Source organism: Festucalex cinctus, chromosome 1, assembly GCF_051991245.1.
Source record: "Festucalex cinctus isolate MCC-2025b chromosome 1, RoL_Fcin_1.0, whole genome shotgun sequence".
NCBI lineage: Eukaryota > Metazoa > Chordata > Actinopteri > Syngnathiformes > Syngnathidae > Festucalex > Festucalex cinctus.
Genome location: NC_135411.1, coordinates 20,221,796 through 20,239,597, shown reverse-complemented (window position 1 = coordinate 20,239,597; position 17,802 = coordinate 20,221,796). Strand labels below are relative to the sequence as shown.

Below are 17,802 nucleotides of genomic sequence, written 5' to 3'. Positions count from 1 at the left end.
AAAAGTCATTCTTTATCAATGATGCGTTAATGTGGGTTATTTATTGTTTTGCTCTCATAATATTCTCTCCTTTTCCAAATCTGCCCCCAACAAAGACACACAAAAAGTCAGACTTGTTCTCTCAGCTGCAGTAAAAATGCAACAGTTGTTCAACATGTATATTTGTGCTAATGTACCATAAAACAAAACCAACAACAACAACAACAAAAAAATCATGATTAAGAAGCCAACGTTTCTTTGTGTTTAAAGGTGTAACATCACCGACGGGGTAACGAGGGGGACTTTAGAGTGCACACTTGTAAAATAAACAAACAAACCAACGAACAAATGAGTTGCGGTGATGAAGTGCTGCGGGTCCGCCATCTTGTGGGAAGCGCCCCTCTATCGGATTCGTGTGAAAAGGTTCAGCACAGATTTGGATTCCTAATCACAACACACACATAAGTGTCACATGAATTGACATTCGCTGATAAGCTGATCACATGACCTCACGAGGTCCGTACCTTGGTGCAGCGCGTTTTGCTGAAGATGTTCCAGAAGCGAAGCGTCTCGTCCCCCGCGCCCGTGACGATGGCCTCGCCGTCTGGGGACACAGCCTAAAAAACAAAAAAAATCAAAAAAATCACATAATGATGATGTCATCGGGTTTCACTGATGATGATGATGATTCTGTCATACCAGGTAGAGAACTCTGTAGGAGTGTCCGGTGAGCTTGGCCACCTGCGTCAGCGACGGGTATTTCCACACTAAGATCTGGTTCTGAGAGTAGCCGTGAGTGCTCACCTGGGAACAAACAGAGACCCAATTTTCATTTCATCTATACGGAAGAGGATTAGGGCCAGTGTTGAAAAAAAAAAAAAAAAAAGAAGTTTGGCAGGATTTTCACTTTGACATTAAAGGAGAATTCTGACTTTAATCTCAGAATTCTGACTTTAAAAGGAGAATTCTGATTTTCAAGTCATTCTCATAGTCTCTCAAAGTCAGAATTCTGACTTTAATCTCAGAATTCTGACTTTAAGTCATAATTCTGTTTTTGAGAGACTATAAAATTGAAAGTCCTTCAAGTCCTTAAAGTCAGTTAGTGAGATTAAAGTCAGAATTCTCCAACAAAAGTGACAATTCTGAAATTAAAGTCAGAATTCTCACTTTGAATTCAGAATTCTGAGATTAAACTGCAAATTTTCCATTTAAAGTCACTGACTTTAAAGTCAAAATTGTGACTCATAATTCTAATATTAAAGTGAGAATTTAAAGTCAGAACTGTGACTCAGAATTCTGATTTTAAAGTGACACTTTAAAGTCAGAATTCTGAGAATAAAGTGAGAATTATGACTTTGATTGATTGTTTGATTTTATTTGGTGACGACAGACAACAAAAGCTTCCAATCACCCAGTCAGGTATCACTGAGGATAAAAACACAATAAAGCCAGAGGGTTTATTTCCATTGTGGTCCTCGACACATAGCAGAACAAAAACATAAAAAGGGAAACATAATTTCATCAGCAAAGTTAATAAGTTGAATTCAAATAGTCAAACATTCAAGTAAAAAACTAAAAAAACACAACTATTAAAAGTAAGAATTGTGAGAATAAAGTCAGAATCCTGCAAACCTTTTTTTTTTTTTTTCTCTTCCCTGGCCCTAATCCTCTTCCGTCCATCTCCAGTGATCAGTTTGTATGATCAACTTTATTGCTTACCAGTTCATTGGCGTGCTTGGACCAGGCCAGGTTGCACACCTGCGAGCCGGTGTCGGTGCTCTGCAGCGCCTGCCCCGTCAGCGTGTTCCAGAAGCGCAGGCAGCGGTCGGCCGTGCCGCCCCCCGACGCCAGCAGCCCGTGTTGGTGCGGCGACCAGGCGATGGCCTTGACGGCCGCCAGGTGGTCGCTGTACTGCTGCACCGGGAGCAGGCTTGAGCTGTTCCACACCAGCAACTGGAAACCGAGACGGACGTCAACGCTCGAGTCGGTCATGTCGTGATGGAAGCGAGATTCGTTTACCTTGTTGTCGTTGCCGCCGGAGGCGAGATGCTGATGGTCGGGCGACCATTTGAGGCCGCACACTTCCTGCCGGTGTCCCTGCAACCTCCTCTCAGCAGACGGGGGCGTTCGGATGTCCCGCTGCAAGATGACTCGGTCGCGGCTTCCCGATGACAGCTGCTCCCCGTTCCACGCCAGCGCACCTTGGACGCAACAGGTCGCTCGTCACGGCAAAATAAGACGAGAGGTTCTTAACCGGCGCTGGGGGTGTAACGCACCCACACGAGCCGAGTGGCCCTCCAAACTGGTCAGCTTTCGTCCACCCGCCGCGTCCCAGATCTGAACGTAACCTTTGTGGGTGCCAACAGCAACCAGACTCCCCTAACACAGAAAGATGCAAAGTCAAACTGTTTTAAGACCACTCAAAGTTGAATTTCATTTGGATTGATCATGTCGGATAATAGTGTGATTTTTGAATACATACATAATTTATTAGGGATGTTCGATACCACTTTTCTTCAGACCGATACCGATACTCTGACCCTCAGTACTCACCGATACCAATACCAACTGCCGATACCAGTAGTACATTTTGAGAAATAAAAAAAATCACTGAAAGATATTTTTAAACAAATATATTTCCTCTAATGTTGACAAAAAACCAAACAGCACAGTCACTCTTCAATAGTCTTAACGCTCAAAATAAAACACAAAAATGCTCTTTTAGTTTAAGATTCACAATTTTGAAGTATTTCCAAACCGGTGAAGTTTTGGTGAAAAACTGCTGCAAGCTAGCGCCAGTTACAGGCATGGAGGACTCACTTAACGTCTTCCCCCTCTGCCATCGCTCGCTTGTACTCGTCTGCGTCACGAGTACTCGAGTATTTGGAAAAAAGGCTGGTATCGGCCCGATACCGATACCTGGTATCGGTACTCGCCCATCTCTATAATTTATATACTGTAGGGATTTAGATTTAGACATTGCTAAATAGTGTTATAATTCGGGATGAATAAGTCTTGATACTCAGTATCGGGCCTTATTTCACTGTATCGAATACTAGTGAAGGCCATCGATACATTTACCTAAAAGTAAATGGTAGATCATTTTCTTATATATCCTGATTTTGCATTTTTCCCTAAAATTGTATGAAATTAATAGCACTTTTCTACTCTTCTAATTCCTAAGTTCTAGTTCCTGATCCAGTTGATACTGGTACCGATAGCTTGAAAAATTGCCTGGTAATAGCCCAATAGCAATAGCAGGTATTGGCACTCACCCAGCCAACTAACTAACTAACATTGCTAACTCAATTTGGGTTGTTTGACAACTTTCTACATACTATTTTATCCGTATTGGTAAGGACAAAAGTGATATTGAACATCTCAAGTTATAGTCATCAATCACATTGGATACAACTCTTCTTTTGGATCTTGTGAGAGGTGTACCTAATATGGTGTTTGTTTCCATTCACACCATTACGGCTGTCACCATCAAATCTTTTTAAAAACGATATTCTATCGATTATTCCATCAAATAATGATAAAAATGTTTAAAAAAAAAATAGTATCATTATTATTATTATTTTTGTTAATCCACCAAGGTTGAACAAGAGTTGAATTTTTTGCTATAACTACCCATTAATTATGATCTTCAGTGCATGAGCATTATTAAACAGCATCACAATTAGCCTATGCTAAATGGTTAGCAATCACAATTAGCATTAGCACACTAGCGATTTCCATTTAAGGATAACAAACATTTAGTCAACACATATCTACACGAGTAGAATTGAGTGGATAAAACTAGTAATTATGTATTATATTTTGTGAATGAGCAGTAGGTATATTTAATATTTAATAGGTATTTAATATACCTACAAAATTAGCCTATGCTAAACGGTTAGCAATCGCGATGAACATTAGCACGCTAGCAATTTCCATTTAAGGTAAACAAACACTACACACATCATATCTACATTACACGTGTAATAGATGACTTGACTTGACTTGACTAATGTCTTAAAGTCACTTACAGAAGAAGCTTCAACAGTAGCCCAATAAACGACTGGAGCTGTCTGTGTTAGCTACAATGAAATCAACAAATTTCTGTCCACCTCATGTCTGCAAAAAAGGTCCGGACCGCCGAGACAGAAATTTTCAGTCGACGCATTTTTATAGTCGACTTGGTCGACTTTTTCCAGGCTTACCCAATCAACATGCAATGCTGTTTTTGCTAACATCAAATGATGTAACGTGTTGAACAAACTAATGAGATAATTGACTGATCAGCATGATCAATAATCAGATTTAAGCCCCCCCAACCTGCTGTAACTAAACGTTAGCAACATGTCATTCTCCAACGAGACACAATCATGGTTTCATGCGGCTCAGCTCACCCTCTCGTTCCAGCACACTGAAGTCACAGAATCGCCGTCCACCGAAAGGTCGCACAACCGTGTCACCTGTGAGCACAAAACAGACAGTTTGCACTTGGCAGCACTTTAGTACAGGGAATTATTTAACTCATGTCACGCTAGCAGTCTGTGGGTCCTTGTTGGTCTCAACAGCCAAGAACAACACAGATTCAAACTCAGATCCCAAATAGCACTAAATTGCGCGTTGTCTCGAAAACTCTTTTCACAATGCACTTAATGTTCTTGGTGTTTGCTGTGTGGCAGCGCAAAAGGACGACAGCGTCCTGCAATTCATGGTTTATAACACAGTTTTGTTTTTTCTGTTAGTGCACCATCTAGTGGCCGAACGTTCACTGACTTAGTATTTATTTAGTGGATTTTTATTGAAACCAGCACAGCACATTGAGGTCCCCCATAACACAGGAAAGGAAGTTCTGAGCTTCCTAAAAAGCACATTTGCTGTAATCATTCTAAAATATAACCTGCCACTCGGTTTAGGCGTTCATCACTTAACCAGTAGAGGGCAGTCATGCACTAAACGTGCCCAGAAGAAGACAGGAACAGGAAGTTATTTACCTCATGTAGCTTACAGCTATAGCTCTATCCTTGTTTATAGGGATGCACGATAATGCTATTTCCAACCGATACCGATAAACCAATAATTTAGAGGTGCCGATGTCGATAACCGATAAGTAAACCGATAAGTAAACCGATAATTGTTTGCAAAATTAACTTGAATACAAATATTCTTTCGAGTCCTACTATAGTCTAACAAATACACTGAAACATTATATAAACTTTGCACAATGTTTCAATGTATGTAAAGCACCATGAAGCTGAATTTTATTGATATGAGCCACAACCACAACAGATGGACCAACATGGCATGTCTATAATTATTGCTGGATTTCTTTATTATCTGATTTATCTGTATGAAATCAAATTGCTGATAATTATCGGCAGATTTCTCTATAATCTGTTTTATATGTTTGACGTCAAATTGGTCGATAATTGCCGCTAATTATCGGCCACCGATATTGTCGTGCATCCCTACTTGTTTACTCATTGAATAATGTTGAAACATGGTCTGTAAGTGACTTTTAAGACATGATTACATGTTTAATGTAGATTCAATGATAAATATGTGAACTAAATGGTAGTTTTGTGTTTGTTTACCTTAAATGGAAATCGCTTGCGTGTTAATGCTAATGGCGATTGCTAACTGTTTAGCGCAGACTTTTTATTTTAAATTTTTATAATTTTGTTGTTTTGGTGTTTAATAATACATATGTATAGAAGAAAATAAATTCTAAGTACTTATATCCATTTAATTCAACTTATGTCCAACTTTAGTGGATTAAAAATAAATAAATACAAATACATAAGAATAATAATAGTTCTGGACAGTCAGAACCAAATGTGACAGTGATATAACCTGGCTGGTGCAGGCGCTCCACAGGTAGACGCAGGCTCCCAGACCGACACTGAGCAAGTTGCCCGCCGACCAGTCGACCAGGTTGAGGTAGAAGTCATCCTGCAACTCCGGGGCGTCCAGCACCTTGAAGGGGATCTTTGAGATCTTACGGGCCGGTTTACGAGGCGAGCGGAGCAGCTTGTGACTATAGAGGAGCGTGAGGGACGAATCGAGGTTTGTGACAGGCAAACAGAAGCAAATGTGTCATTTCAGCGAGTCAGACGAGCTTACCTCTTGTTAGTAAGCGGAGAAAGAGAGTAGGGTGACACTTCGTTATCGCGATCAAAAGGCACGCTCTTAGTGTGGACGGTGTACTGTGTGGATAGATAAGAGACAAAATCATCTATAGCTCACAAAACATAAGATTAAGCTGAGAAGTGTTTTCAATCTTCCTACCCGAAACAGGCCGTGTGAGCCGTGAGAGTAGACGACATGTCGCCTTTCATCTGCGTGAAGTTCTGACACAGATTCTATCCCCGCACCCAGTAACTCATTCCTCAACAGGGCCGCATACGCCACAGTATCTGTTGGAAGTCATACATCTTGTTTGAGAGATATCATCAAGGACACTGGTCACATTAACAGCCACCAAAGAGGATTCCTGACCTTTGCCTGTATCTGAACTGGCATCTTTTGCTTTATGGGTTTGGCTGGGGGAGCGACAGTTCTCCTGGACGGAGGAGGAAGACAAACATCAGTGAGGATCACCTGAGCAGGCGTCATTAACCAATTCACTTCCAGCCATTTTCACAGAAGTAGTCCCGTTCGCTCCCGGCTGTTTTACTGGATTTTGACTGATTTTGCAAGGCCCACAGAATATTGTGTTTTATGGCTATAAAAGCATTGAACCTATCAAAAGAAAGATTAAAGTCTCTTCTTTCATCAGGAAAAAAAAAAAGTAGGTTTCTGTTTCCGTTTTGCAGCAATTAGCATTAGAAGAGAGCTAAGTTTCATCAGTTTTCACAAATCTATTTAAAATTATAAGTAACTGAGCTTTTTTTCTACATGGCCCTGGTTGAGCTCCTTTGCTCTGCTGCCACCTGCTGGCCGTTTGTGTAATAACTACCATTTCTGCAACCATTCTTTGCAGTTGAGAGGCTGAATCAAAGCCTTCTGTATGCTCTAGCATAAAAAAACAACAACAGAAAAACGTATAAATACGTCTTTGGGACACTTAGAACATTAAAAAAAAATGTATTTACACGTTATTGGGAGCAAATGAGTTAATAAGGAAACGGCTCACGTTGGCGTGGTGGAAGTTGATGCTCCAGTTGCTTCCAGCGCGGGTGGGGATGAAGCGGTCACCTGACTTCACACTGATGGGGCTGCAGGTAACGCTTCCACACTGGGGAGAGGTCAGCCATTTGGATATAGAATTATGGGGTAGATGCCACGGACTTCCGACCTCCAGGTTTCCACACATCAAAGCCGTTTCCGGCCACTGCTGGCCGTGTTCCAACACTCGCATCCCCCATTCCTGTGACCCCCCCCCATCTGCGCGCTCCCGCCGATGGGCGTCTCAGCTCTCTGACGTACCTCGGACAACTGACACACACACACTAAACACTCGCACCCGTCGACAGGAATACACAACCAAGGGGCACAAAGTCGGAAGCGCATATTGGGACGCGACCCACACGTCGTAAACCGGAATCTAAGCTGATGTGTGAAAACCTGGAAGTCAGAAGTCTCGCCCCCCCCGTGGCATTTACCCAATTGTATACAGGGAGTCCTCAAGTTACGTCGGAGTTAAGTTCCTACGCTAGCCGAATTTCGACTCTCAAGTCAATATGTACATCAAAATAATTTACATTAAAAAAAATCTAGAATACATTAAAAATAAAAAAAATGCATGATACTGTACGACTGGCCGACTTAAGCCCAAGTCTTTGCCGATGTTCGTCGGTGTCTCTCCTTTCTGCGATCTTTTTATGATGTCTAGCTTCGTTTCCATGGTAATTGCTTTTCTTTTGCCTGAACCATTGATAGAAGACGTAACTTTCTTCTTCTTTGAGGCCATGATGTGGGGGGGGGCGAAAAAGCCAAAGATACTCCCACAAGTGCACAAGTGCTAGCACCAGCTAAGTGCTAAATAGTGGACGAGAGGAAAACACAAATATGGCGTACGAGGAGCCAAAATGACAGACCAGGTGTAACCACTGTAAAGTCGAAACACCTTAGGCCGAGTGCGCCTTAACTCGAGGACTCCCTGTACTTGGAAAATAAGCAGACATTCTACCCGAACCAACAAAAATAGTGTGCAGTAAATAATAATAATAATCTTTGACTGACCCTGTCAGAGAGCTACTAGTTTGACAGAAGTGACAGAAGTGTTCCTAATATTTAGGTGACTCACAAGTCATACCAAAACTACAGTAATAAAGACATGAAAAACTAGGATTTTATAATGTTATTTTTTTCCCTAAACTACACTCTACTTTTGCACCCCTCTGTATGTTTCAAGTCAGAATATTTATGATGTTGTTTGATTGCCTATCTCCCTCTCCCAGCCGGATCTCACCCTGATCAGCCGGGCCTCGGCGGGCAAGTTCTGGAGGTTGATTTGCCTCAGAAGTCGCCTTTCATACTCTTGGTCCATGTCAAGCGGTCTGACGGACGGGCACCGAGGCCCCCTCTGCTGCCCTCCCCTCCCCGGTTTAATCCTCCGTTCCTTCCCGGTGAGGGAATCCACGCGGAACCCCCATCTGGAAAGAAACAACGTAGGTGCGGTCACAGCGTCTTCGCAAGTGGACATTTTAGGTTACATCTTATGGTGAAATTGAATCGAAAAAGACACAAATAAGATATTCATGGTGCGCTAGTGGCAGCCTTCCTGTGCTATTTACATGGCAAAACGACAGCCATTTAAATGGCAGTATCACGTCATTCGGAGCCTCTTACCCCACTGACAATGCGCTCAGGTCCCGGGGTTCCCTCTCATCTTCAGTATCGTCGCTGTGGCCCAACGTAAGCGTGAGAAGTGTCACACTGCTGGTGTTTACGTTCGCAACAAAAATGGCGACGGCATCAGCTGGAAGCGAACAGTCTGGCTGACTTCGAGCGACTCAGTAGCGATGCCTGTTGGCGCATCCTGACTCCTGCACTCGCCGCCGTCGTGTCAAGAGGGTGCTCCTCTCTTATGACCACAAGGTGGCACTGCTTTCCTACCCAAAAAACAACATCTATTTCTTCTCCTGTGCAGTCAGCCGACCCCTGTGCATACTCGCGGTTCGGCACCCGCTGGTAAATTATTTTTAGTTTTTGAATAATACATTTTATAATCAATTTATTTTTAATTCCCCCCCACCCCCTGCCCCGTTCTATACAGAATTTATTTATTTATTTATTTATTTATTATTATTATTATTATTTTTTTTTTTTGGGGGGGGGTCTCCAATGCATTTCAGTGGCAATCAGTCATCAGGTTCCTACTCCCAACAAATAGTTTGGGTCGACTGTATTAAGGTTCTGTATTAAGTGTATGAATTTGGTAAAAAAAAAAAAGAAAAAGAAAAGAGATGATTAGTGAATGCTCAATAGATGTGAAATTCAGAAAAGTTTACATGATCATTGAGAGAATGGCTAATTGACTTTTCTGTTGCTCAGATTAATAGCACAGTCATGCTCTTTTGACGGTAAAGGATATATGTATATATGTATAGCACATTTCATACACAAGGCACCTCAATGTACTTTTACAAACCATTTACAAACAGTAGAGCTCAAGACATTCATGGCAAAGTGAAGACAAAAAAGCTGCCTATTTTGTTGTGCTCAATTATTCAATGACAAACACACAGAAACACAAGCAAACCGCTCCGCTGCTGCTCCGAGGGCTTTAATGGCAGTGACCGTCATGGTCGAGTGGCCGTGCGGCATCTCTGGTGGCCCTCAGATCTGCACGTAGGCCCGGCTGCCACGCTGCCCTTTGACACACAGCCACACACCCAACCTATATTTACAGCACGTGTTAACAGAGCGCTGTCATCTGGGCGGACGCTATATGGATCTACTCAGACCACCTTTTCTGTATATATATATATATATATATATATATATAAATATAATATTTTATATTATGTATTATTTTTCTGTATATACTCATAGGTGGCAAAAATAACACAAAATAGTTCCCTATATATTTATTTATTTATTTATGTATTTATTTATCTATTTATTTGTTTGTTTATTTCCATCCATCCATCCATCCATCCATTTTCTTGACCGCTTATATTTATTTTCCAAAATGTAAGACATAGGTGTTGGGTTTACTGGTGAACAAAATGAACAAGGAGAGTAGCCTTTCCACTCAATTTGGCTCTCTTGACCTTATATTGCTTATTGCTGGTTTTGCACATGCCAGCAGCGCACAGCCACATAACACTCGGCGATATCTGACCAGCAACATCGCACGTTTTGGGCAGTCCAGTCACAACATAATCATATCTGCATCCCCATCGGTCGCACTTGGAGCAGCGTGCAGCCAGGAGCACGTTTCATTCAGGAAGGCCGTGACGACCGTGTGGAAAGCAGCGTCTGTGACAACAAGCAGAGTGGAGGGGCCCATTTGGCTTCCTTATCGTTCCTTATAATAGAGAACAAGCCAGTGGGCATGTCGGAAGCTGACTCCATGCAGTGCAGTTTGAGCCTTATGGGAATTCACAACAACAAAGCAACTGGCTAATCATATCTTTGACATCACTCATGGTGAAACTGACAAAGAAGGAGCTTTCCTTGTTGTAGGTGGCCAGTGTTTTTCCTAGAGATAATGCTTGTGTATGACAAAGTGAGGCGAGTCAGGTTTTACTGTAAAACACAATCACATCTTGAATCACATCTCCTCTGCACGTTGTTTGTCAGGTTTTATCGTAAAACACCCGTATTTTCTATTCATTGAGACAACAGTAAAGAATGCTTGCTTTTTTTTCATGTTTACCAAAGAACAGCATTTGTTGAGTGTCCAATAACACATTTGCCACAATTATTACAACATATAGAGTAGCGTGCACTTCACTTCACAAATATGGCACTTTACTGTACTTTAATTTATTTAATTCAATTTCCCGTGTAATAACCTTATTTATTTATTGATTGAATTTTTATTTATTATTATTATTATTATTATTATTATTATTATTATTATTATTATTATTATTATTATTATTATTATTATTAATTCAATCTCTGGTGTAATAACCTTATTTCTTGATTGATTTAATTTGTATTTATTGTTATTATTATTATTATTATTATTATTATTATTATTATTATTATTATTATTATTATTATTATTATTATTATTATTAATTAAATCTCTGGTGTAATAACCTTATTTATTGATTGATTGAATTATTTTTTATTTTATTGTCTGTTCTTATTGCTGCAGGCGCCATCCCAAAGGGATCAATAAAGTCAAGTCTAAGTCTAGTCTAAGTCTAAGGATAATTATTATGCAAAATTTTGAAATGAATTTCTTTACTCTTATTCGCAACACAGAATTTAAAGGGGCACAACCATGCTTTACTCTATTTGACGTCTTCAAATTGTGAATTCCAAAATTATTTACCTCTAGGATTCAGCTTTGAATTTCCCGCCCTCTGCGGATGTGACGTCATGTGTGTATTGTGCAATTGAAGAATGGAGTGTGCAGTTTCATTTTTTGGCCACAGGTGGCAGCAGTCATTTGAAATTCAATTTTCTGCATTCGGCAGCTTTAACATCCATTAATTTAATGTCATTTCACATTATTGTTTCACATTATGCACTCAAATGTCAGCATTCAGCTTTCGGCATTCACGCGCAATTTCTCCAGAAATTGCACAATAATAATGTTGTACTGTACATCATTGATCAACTTGATGTTTTTCCTCCTCTAAACAGCATTATATTGTGCTTATATTTGCCTCTCTCGATGCATCCAGTGGGATGTTATAATTTGTGCAGGCCTCGTTCCGGCACAAGCAGTGTGACAAGACTGTCACTGCAGTGCATGTTGAGCATCGCCTCCTACGCACTTGCTCACTTTGACACACAGGAGAGCCAAAAGAGGTGCTGTTCTCCTTCCCCAGCAGCCTAAGTCCAATTAGAATATTTATGGATTGATTGAAAAGGAGGAGGCGTGGGGTCAATGTGATTAGGTTTATTGTCGACCTTGGTCGTGAGGATTTGCTGGGATTTGGATGTGAAAATCGGACACACAAACCCCTCACTGATGTGGAAACGGGTCTGTGGGGAGGCTTCCTCTCACCCTGCAGCATTTGTTCCTCCGCCATGGCACCGTCTGTGTCTCTGTCATCACCATCATCACGATGCAGAGCCAAGCCGTGTTTGTGTTCCCTCAGTAAGATGACATCATGCTGTTGTTTGATGCCACAGGGATGTTCCCAACCATTCCCGAGCTGACTGCGCGATGGCTGAAGAGCCTCGAGGTCAGTCGGTGCAAATGTCAGCCTGGTTCCGTGTCCTGAAATTCATCGTGAGAAATGCGATTTGACACACAGCAAAGAATATACGGACAGACTCACCGTCCTCTTGTCTTTCATTGTTTTTTTTAATTTGTTTTAATTATTTATGTTATATTATGTCTAATTGATCAAAAATAAATGTAGTACAGTGTTCTTATACATCCAATCACACATCTAATGATATACAGTACATGTCATTTTCATATCATATCATATCATATCATATCATATTAGGGGTGTTAAAAAAAATCGATTCGGCGATATATCGCGATACTACATTGCGCGATTCTCGAATCGATTCAATAAAAAAAAAATCGATTTTTTTTTTATTTTTTTTTTAAGAGCTCAGAATTGTTCATTCGGTATTCTTACCGATTCAACGTCTTATCATCATTGCCTTTTTTTTTTTTTTTTTTTTTGTGTGTGTGTGTGTGTGAATCGATTTTTAAACTTCCATTTTTAATGGAAAAATATTCAACAAAACGTCTGACTTCGGGTTAGGATTCACACCTTGAGCATGGAAGAATGTTATATGAACGGAACATTAAGCCTCAATATTTTATTTTAATGCTGTTCAAACATGAAACAGATTACAACCTCTATAAGACTGAAATTTCAGATAAATAAATAATACATTTTCATATAAATCTTACACTCTACAAGCTTACTGATTAGTATTTTCTAAATTTGAATGAAAAAAATCGCAACAATCGACTTATAAATTCGTATCGGGATTAATCGGTATCGAATCGAATCGTGACCTGTGAATCGTGATACGAATCGAATCGTCAGGTACTAGGCAATTCACACCCCTAGATATCATATCATATCATATCATATCATATCATATCATATATCATATCAGTCAGTAAGAGTAAAGATGCCCCATTGAATTTCCTTTTGAAAGTCAATGTTGCTGATATGAGTGAGCACGAAAATAAATGTTTCTTAAAACAAACAAAAAAACAAAAATTAAAACAAAATTATAATGTAACATTTTTCAAACTTTTAATGCCAAAATGTCTTCACTGTTATGTGTCCCAAGCAAAGTTTTGTGATTTATAATACATAATGTAATAATAATAATAATAATAATAATAATAATAATAATAATAATAATAATAATAATAATAATGAGAATAATATAAGTAATAATAATAATAATAATAATAATAATGATGATACTACTACTACTACTACTACTACTACTAATAATAATAATGAGAATAATATAAGTAATAATAATAATAATAATAATAATAATAATAATAATAACAAAAATAATAATAACTAGACTAAGTGCAATTCTGGAGAAATTGCGCAGGAATGCTGAAAGCTGAATGCCAATAGCTGAATGCTAAGCTGAATGCTTCTGAAGTAAATTGAAAGATAAATTATATGAAAATTACAAAGTTTGAATTGAAGTTGAATGATAAATGAATCAAAAGAACTGAGCAGCATCACAGAGCTCGTAATGTTGATCGGTTGTATGTATGGAAGTGGGCGTGGAAAGTGGGACTTTGAAAAAGTTCAATGTCAAGTCCCATTGAAAATGAATGGGCAAAACTTGATATTTAACGTCAAATTGTGCGAGTACTGTAAGTAACTTTGAATCAGACGATATATAAACCGGAATGCGGGAATTTTTGAAGCAAGTTGTAATTTGAACGGAGTGTTTCGCCAAAAAAAAGTGAGGAGAAATCCGAATAACATATGTGGAATGCTTTCAGCATTCCCACAATAATATGCAATGTAATGAAATGACATCTAAGTGGTTTTTGTCTTCTTTTACAAATATTACATCTTTGTCACTGGAGCTTTCTTTACCATTAATGCCACAGTGGAGAGCGTCATTATGTTGTTGCAATACATCAGAGGGATCCATGAGTTGAAGTGCCAGGATTCACACAGTATTATACTGAACTATAAATGGTGTTATTTCTGAGACATAAATGAATTTGTGAGAATCTTGGAACTTTATTACGCCTTAAGATGTCTTGTCATTGTATAATTGTATCAATACAAGAGTGTAATGGGTTCATTCATAAAAAAAAAGTAGGATACATTTTGAAATTTAGAAGTTACTCAAGTTTATTTATTCAGCTAGATTCAATTAGTTACTTTGTGAATGAATATGTTGGATGTTTGCCTTAAGTAAAACCAAAACAAGACAACATGCCATGTCAATAACACCCACAAATGTTTGATAAGCTGTCGGTTGATGACATTTACTGGGAAGCACCCATCCTGTTATTGTCCTAATGTTGCATTTCAGAGTCAGCAGGAGAGCAAGAGAAACTCCTCCGTGTAGCAAATTGCTGCATCTTATCTGTTCGAAAGTCATCATTTTCCTGAGAACAATTTCTATTTCAGCCTTCTTCCTTCCTCATCTGTCTGAGGCCATCTGAACTCATCACTGCCCGTCACACTCGAGAGCCAAGCTTGCATAGAATTCCCCTGCAACGCCCACAACTAATATCCCCTTCAATTTGTTCCCCCGGACTGCCCAGTTGACTTCACTACTCACTGTCAAACCAAATGAAAACAAACAACAGCTGGTGAGTGAAAAATTCAGGAAGACGTTTGTTTTCCGAACGTGGATACGGAAAGAGCAGATTTGTTTTGCAGGAAGCGGTTGTCTTCCTCCCTGCCTCAGCCAAAAAGTCCGCGGGCCTTCTCGGGATCCGGCTGGCAGAGCGGTGACGCCGGTGAGGGAGGAAGCCGAGCGGCTGTGAGGAACATCCGGTCCAGCCCGAAACCAGACAGCTCAACAGACGCCGCTGCCAGAGTTGGATCAGTCGCGTGACGTCAGTCGGTGACAAACCACTTGACTTTTATTCAAGAAACTCCCTGCCTGTTACCATGGAAGAGTGGCGCACCACTATGGGTGGAAAAAAAATAAATAAATGACTGCGCCTGTATTTACTGTCAATAGACACCACAGTTCATTTTGATGAATGTCTAGGAAGTAGGGGTGTGAATTGCCTAGTACCTGACGATTCGATTCGTATCACGATTCACAGGTCACGATTCGATTCGATACCGATTAATCCCGATACGAATTTATAAGTCGATTGTTGCGATTTTTTTTCATTCAAATTTAGAAAATACTAATCAGAAAGCTTGTAGAGTGTAAGATTTATATGAAAATGTATTATTTATTTATCTGAAATTTCAATCTTATAGAGGTTGTAATCTGTTTCATGTTTGAACAGCATTAAAATAAAATATTAAGGCTTAATGTTCCGTTCATATAACATTCTTCCATGCTCAAGGTGTGAATCCTTAAAAAAAAAAAATCGATTCTGCCGATTATTGAATCGATTCGAGAATCGCGCGATGTAGTATCGCGATATATCGCCGAATCGATTTTTTTTTTTTTTTTTTGACACCCCTACTAGGAAGATTCCTCAAGTTTCATGTTAAGCCTTGTATACGGTATATAGATATACATCAGGGGTTGACATCTTTCCAAAAAAGACAAATCAATGCATTTTTTTTTCTAGCACTTGACTGAATATCTAATGCCTGACGAGTCTGACACACCGTTGCAGGAAATATTCGAATGATTGCTCGATACCGAGCAGCCCCACAACAACATTTTTTGACGCAAAACCGTATTAGTATGAATGCTTGTCTTTCAGCAGCCACACAATACTCAGCTGAAATGATATCAAGTGTTTCCTTGTGTGTCTTATTGACTTAGTCAGAAACTCAAAGCTGTTTGACGTCATCATTGCTTTTCATGCTAATTCCGTTTTTCTTCCCGGCTTGTGGATCGTGTATTTCAGGTGCTTATCAGTTTGGGTCAAGGTGCTCGAGGCCATGGGAGAGTGAACGACCTGAGGGCTAAGCGCATAGCATCACTATCTCTTCTGTTCTTCCTGTTTACATTGCATCGAGTTTGTGGCCTAGGGGACTGAACTCATAAGTCAAGGGATGCATGTGACTCATATCAATGCTGAGAGAATAGCAAATTTTCCACTCAACATTTGCACAAGTTTTACCTGTGGTGTTGAATTTTTAGCAAATGTTGTACAAGTTTTCCCCGTTGACTTTGGGCCAAAGGCGATGACATAACATGATTGTGAAAATCAGCATGTCTTTGAAATATGACACACCACAGAGACATGTTAACACATTCACTGCCAGCCCAGCAAAAATGCATTATTTGACGTCTTTTTCCGTCAATGGCAGTCAATGACTTAAGATGAGATGTAACCAAAATTGATGGATTTTTAAGCAACATTTGCCTTAAAAAAAAAAAAAAAAAATGAAAAAAGGAGGCTGCAATATAATCACAAAATATATTGGCACATTGTGTTTAACACATTCACTGCCAGCCCAGCAAAAATACATTATTTGACGTCTTTTTCTGTCAATGGCAGTCAATGAGTTAACAACACGGATATATTGTAACAAACCAAAAAATAAATAAAATATTTAAAATGAGTCTTCAGAATCGTAAAAAGTTAACTGTTGTCTCAACTTTCAAATGCTGTGTATATGACAACAGGGCGCTCTAATGTGGCCAGGCACACAGCCCCAAAGTGCTACACACTAGCTGTCAAGTCGGGCTTTTGAAGAAAAAAAAATTCCCCCTCTTGACACTTTTGCCTATCACTGCGTCGTGCGCACGCACACTCATATTTGACAACGTGGCGCTCTAAAGTCGGAAGGGAAGCATGTTTGGGGTGAACTCACCGATGCAGAGCGCCAATACTTTTTTGTGCTTTTGATATACACAGTTTGTCATGGTTTGGGTTGGGTTTTGGTAAGTTTATTTTACTTTTGTCATGGTTCAGGATTAGTTTGGGTTTTGTTTGATTTTGTCCTCATGTTTATATAAGTTCTGTCTTGAACTGTGCTATGTTCTGTTTTCCTTGTCTCATCAAGCATTGTCCTGCCCACCTGTGGTTGCCTGCCCCTCCTCATGTGTCTACCAATCAGTACCATCAGTCACTTGTGTCTCGCCCAGGTGTGTCTCGTTATGTCATTAGTGTACTGTATGTGTTTATAGTCTCTCGTCTTCCCTCTGTCTGAGTCGATTCATTGTGATTTCCTCCTGCCATGCTGCTGGGTTTTGTTACCAAGTATCTTGGCAGGTATCAGCAGCCTCCACGAGTACCCGATACCATGACATATGCCCGTATCGGCCTGCTATGATACCTTGTATCATACTCGCCAGTCCCAAGCGCCAAATAACTGCTGATGTGAGTTCAAGTCAAGTCACCTATATTTATATAGCGCTTTCAAACAGCTGTCACAAAGAGAAAGAACATAAAACAAACATAATACATTAAGCACTCACGTTTATATAGTAGGTGTGGGGCGACTCCTGCTAGACTCCAACACTGCAAAAATTGGGGTGTTAAAATTTTGGTGTTAAATGTTTCAGAGTTGATTTCAACCCCCAAAGTGTATTTTTTTTTAACACTGTCTGATTTAAACTGAGCTCAGTGTTGGAGTTAAT

At 39.8% G+C, this 17,802-nt stretch overlaps 1 protein-coding gene across 1 annotated transcript; it reads right to left on the bottom strand.

Moving 5' to 3' along the window:
* Nucleotides 1-22: 22 nt before the first annotated feature.
* On the bottom strand, nucleotides 23-8,946 carry fzr1b (fizzy/cell division cycle 20 related 1b). The gene is made up of 14 exons (XM_077521789.1): nucleotides 8,767-8,946; nucleotides 8,387-8,570; nucleotides 7,109-7,210; nucleotides 6,472-6,535; nucleotides 6,262-6,389; nucleotides 6,097-6,179; nucleotides 5,827-6,010; nucleotides 4,374-4,439; nucleotides 2,256-2,358; nucleotides 1,999-2,180; nucleotides 1,699-1,932; nucleotides 679-783; nucleotides 504-596; nucleotides 23-423 (listed from the first exon to the last, which is right to left on the bottom strand). The coding sequence occupies exons 2-14, from the start codon at nucleotides 8,462-8,464 to the stop codon at nucleotides 382-384; spliced, it is 1,464 nt and encodes a 487-aa protein (XP_077377915.1). The 5' UTR covers nucleotides 8,465-8,570; nucleotides 8,767-8,946; the 3' UTR covers nucleotides 23-381.
* Nucleotides 8,947-17,802: the final 8,856 nt, after the last annotated feature.

Excerpts from the sequence above, each read along its gene's own strand:
- fzr1b (XM_077521789.1), bottom strand. The coding sequence starts at position 8,464 with ATGGACCAAGAGTATGAAAGGCGACTTCTGAGGCAAATCAACCTCCAG. Across the intron at positions 784-1,698 it reads CCAAGCACGCCAATGAACTG|GTGAGCACTCACGGCTACTC; the intron begins GTAAGCAATAAA and ends GTTTGTTCCCAG. Across the intron at positions 597-678 it reads CCTACAGAGTTCTCTACCTG|GCTGTGTCCCCAGACGGCGA; the intron begins GTATGACAGAAT and ends TTTGTTTTTTAG.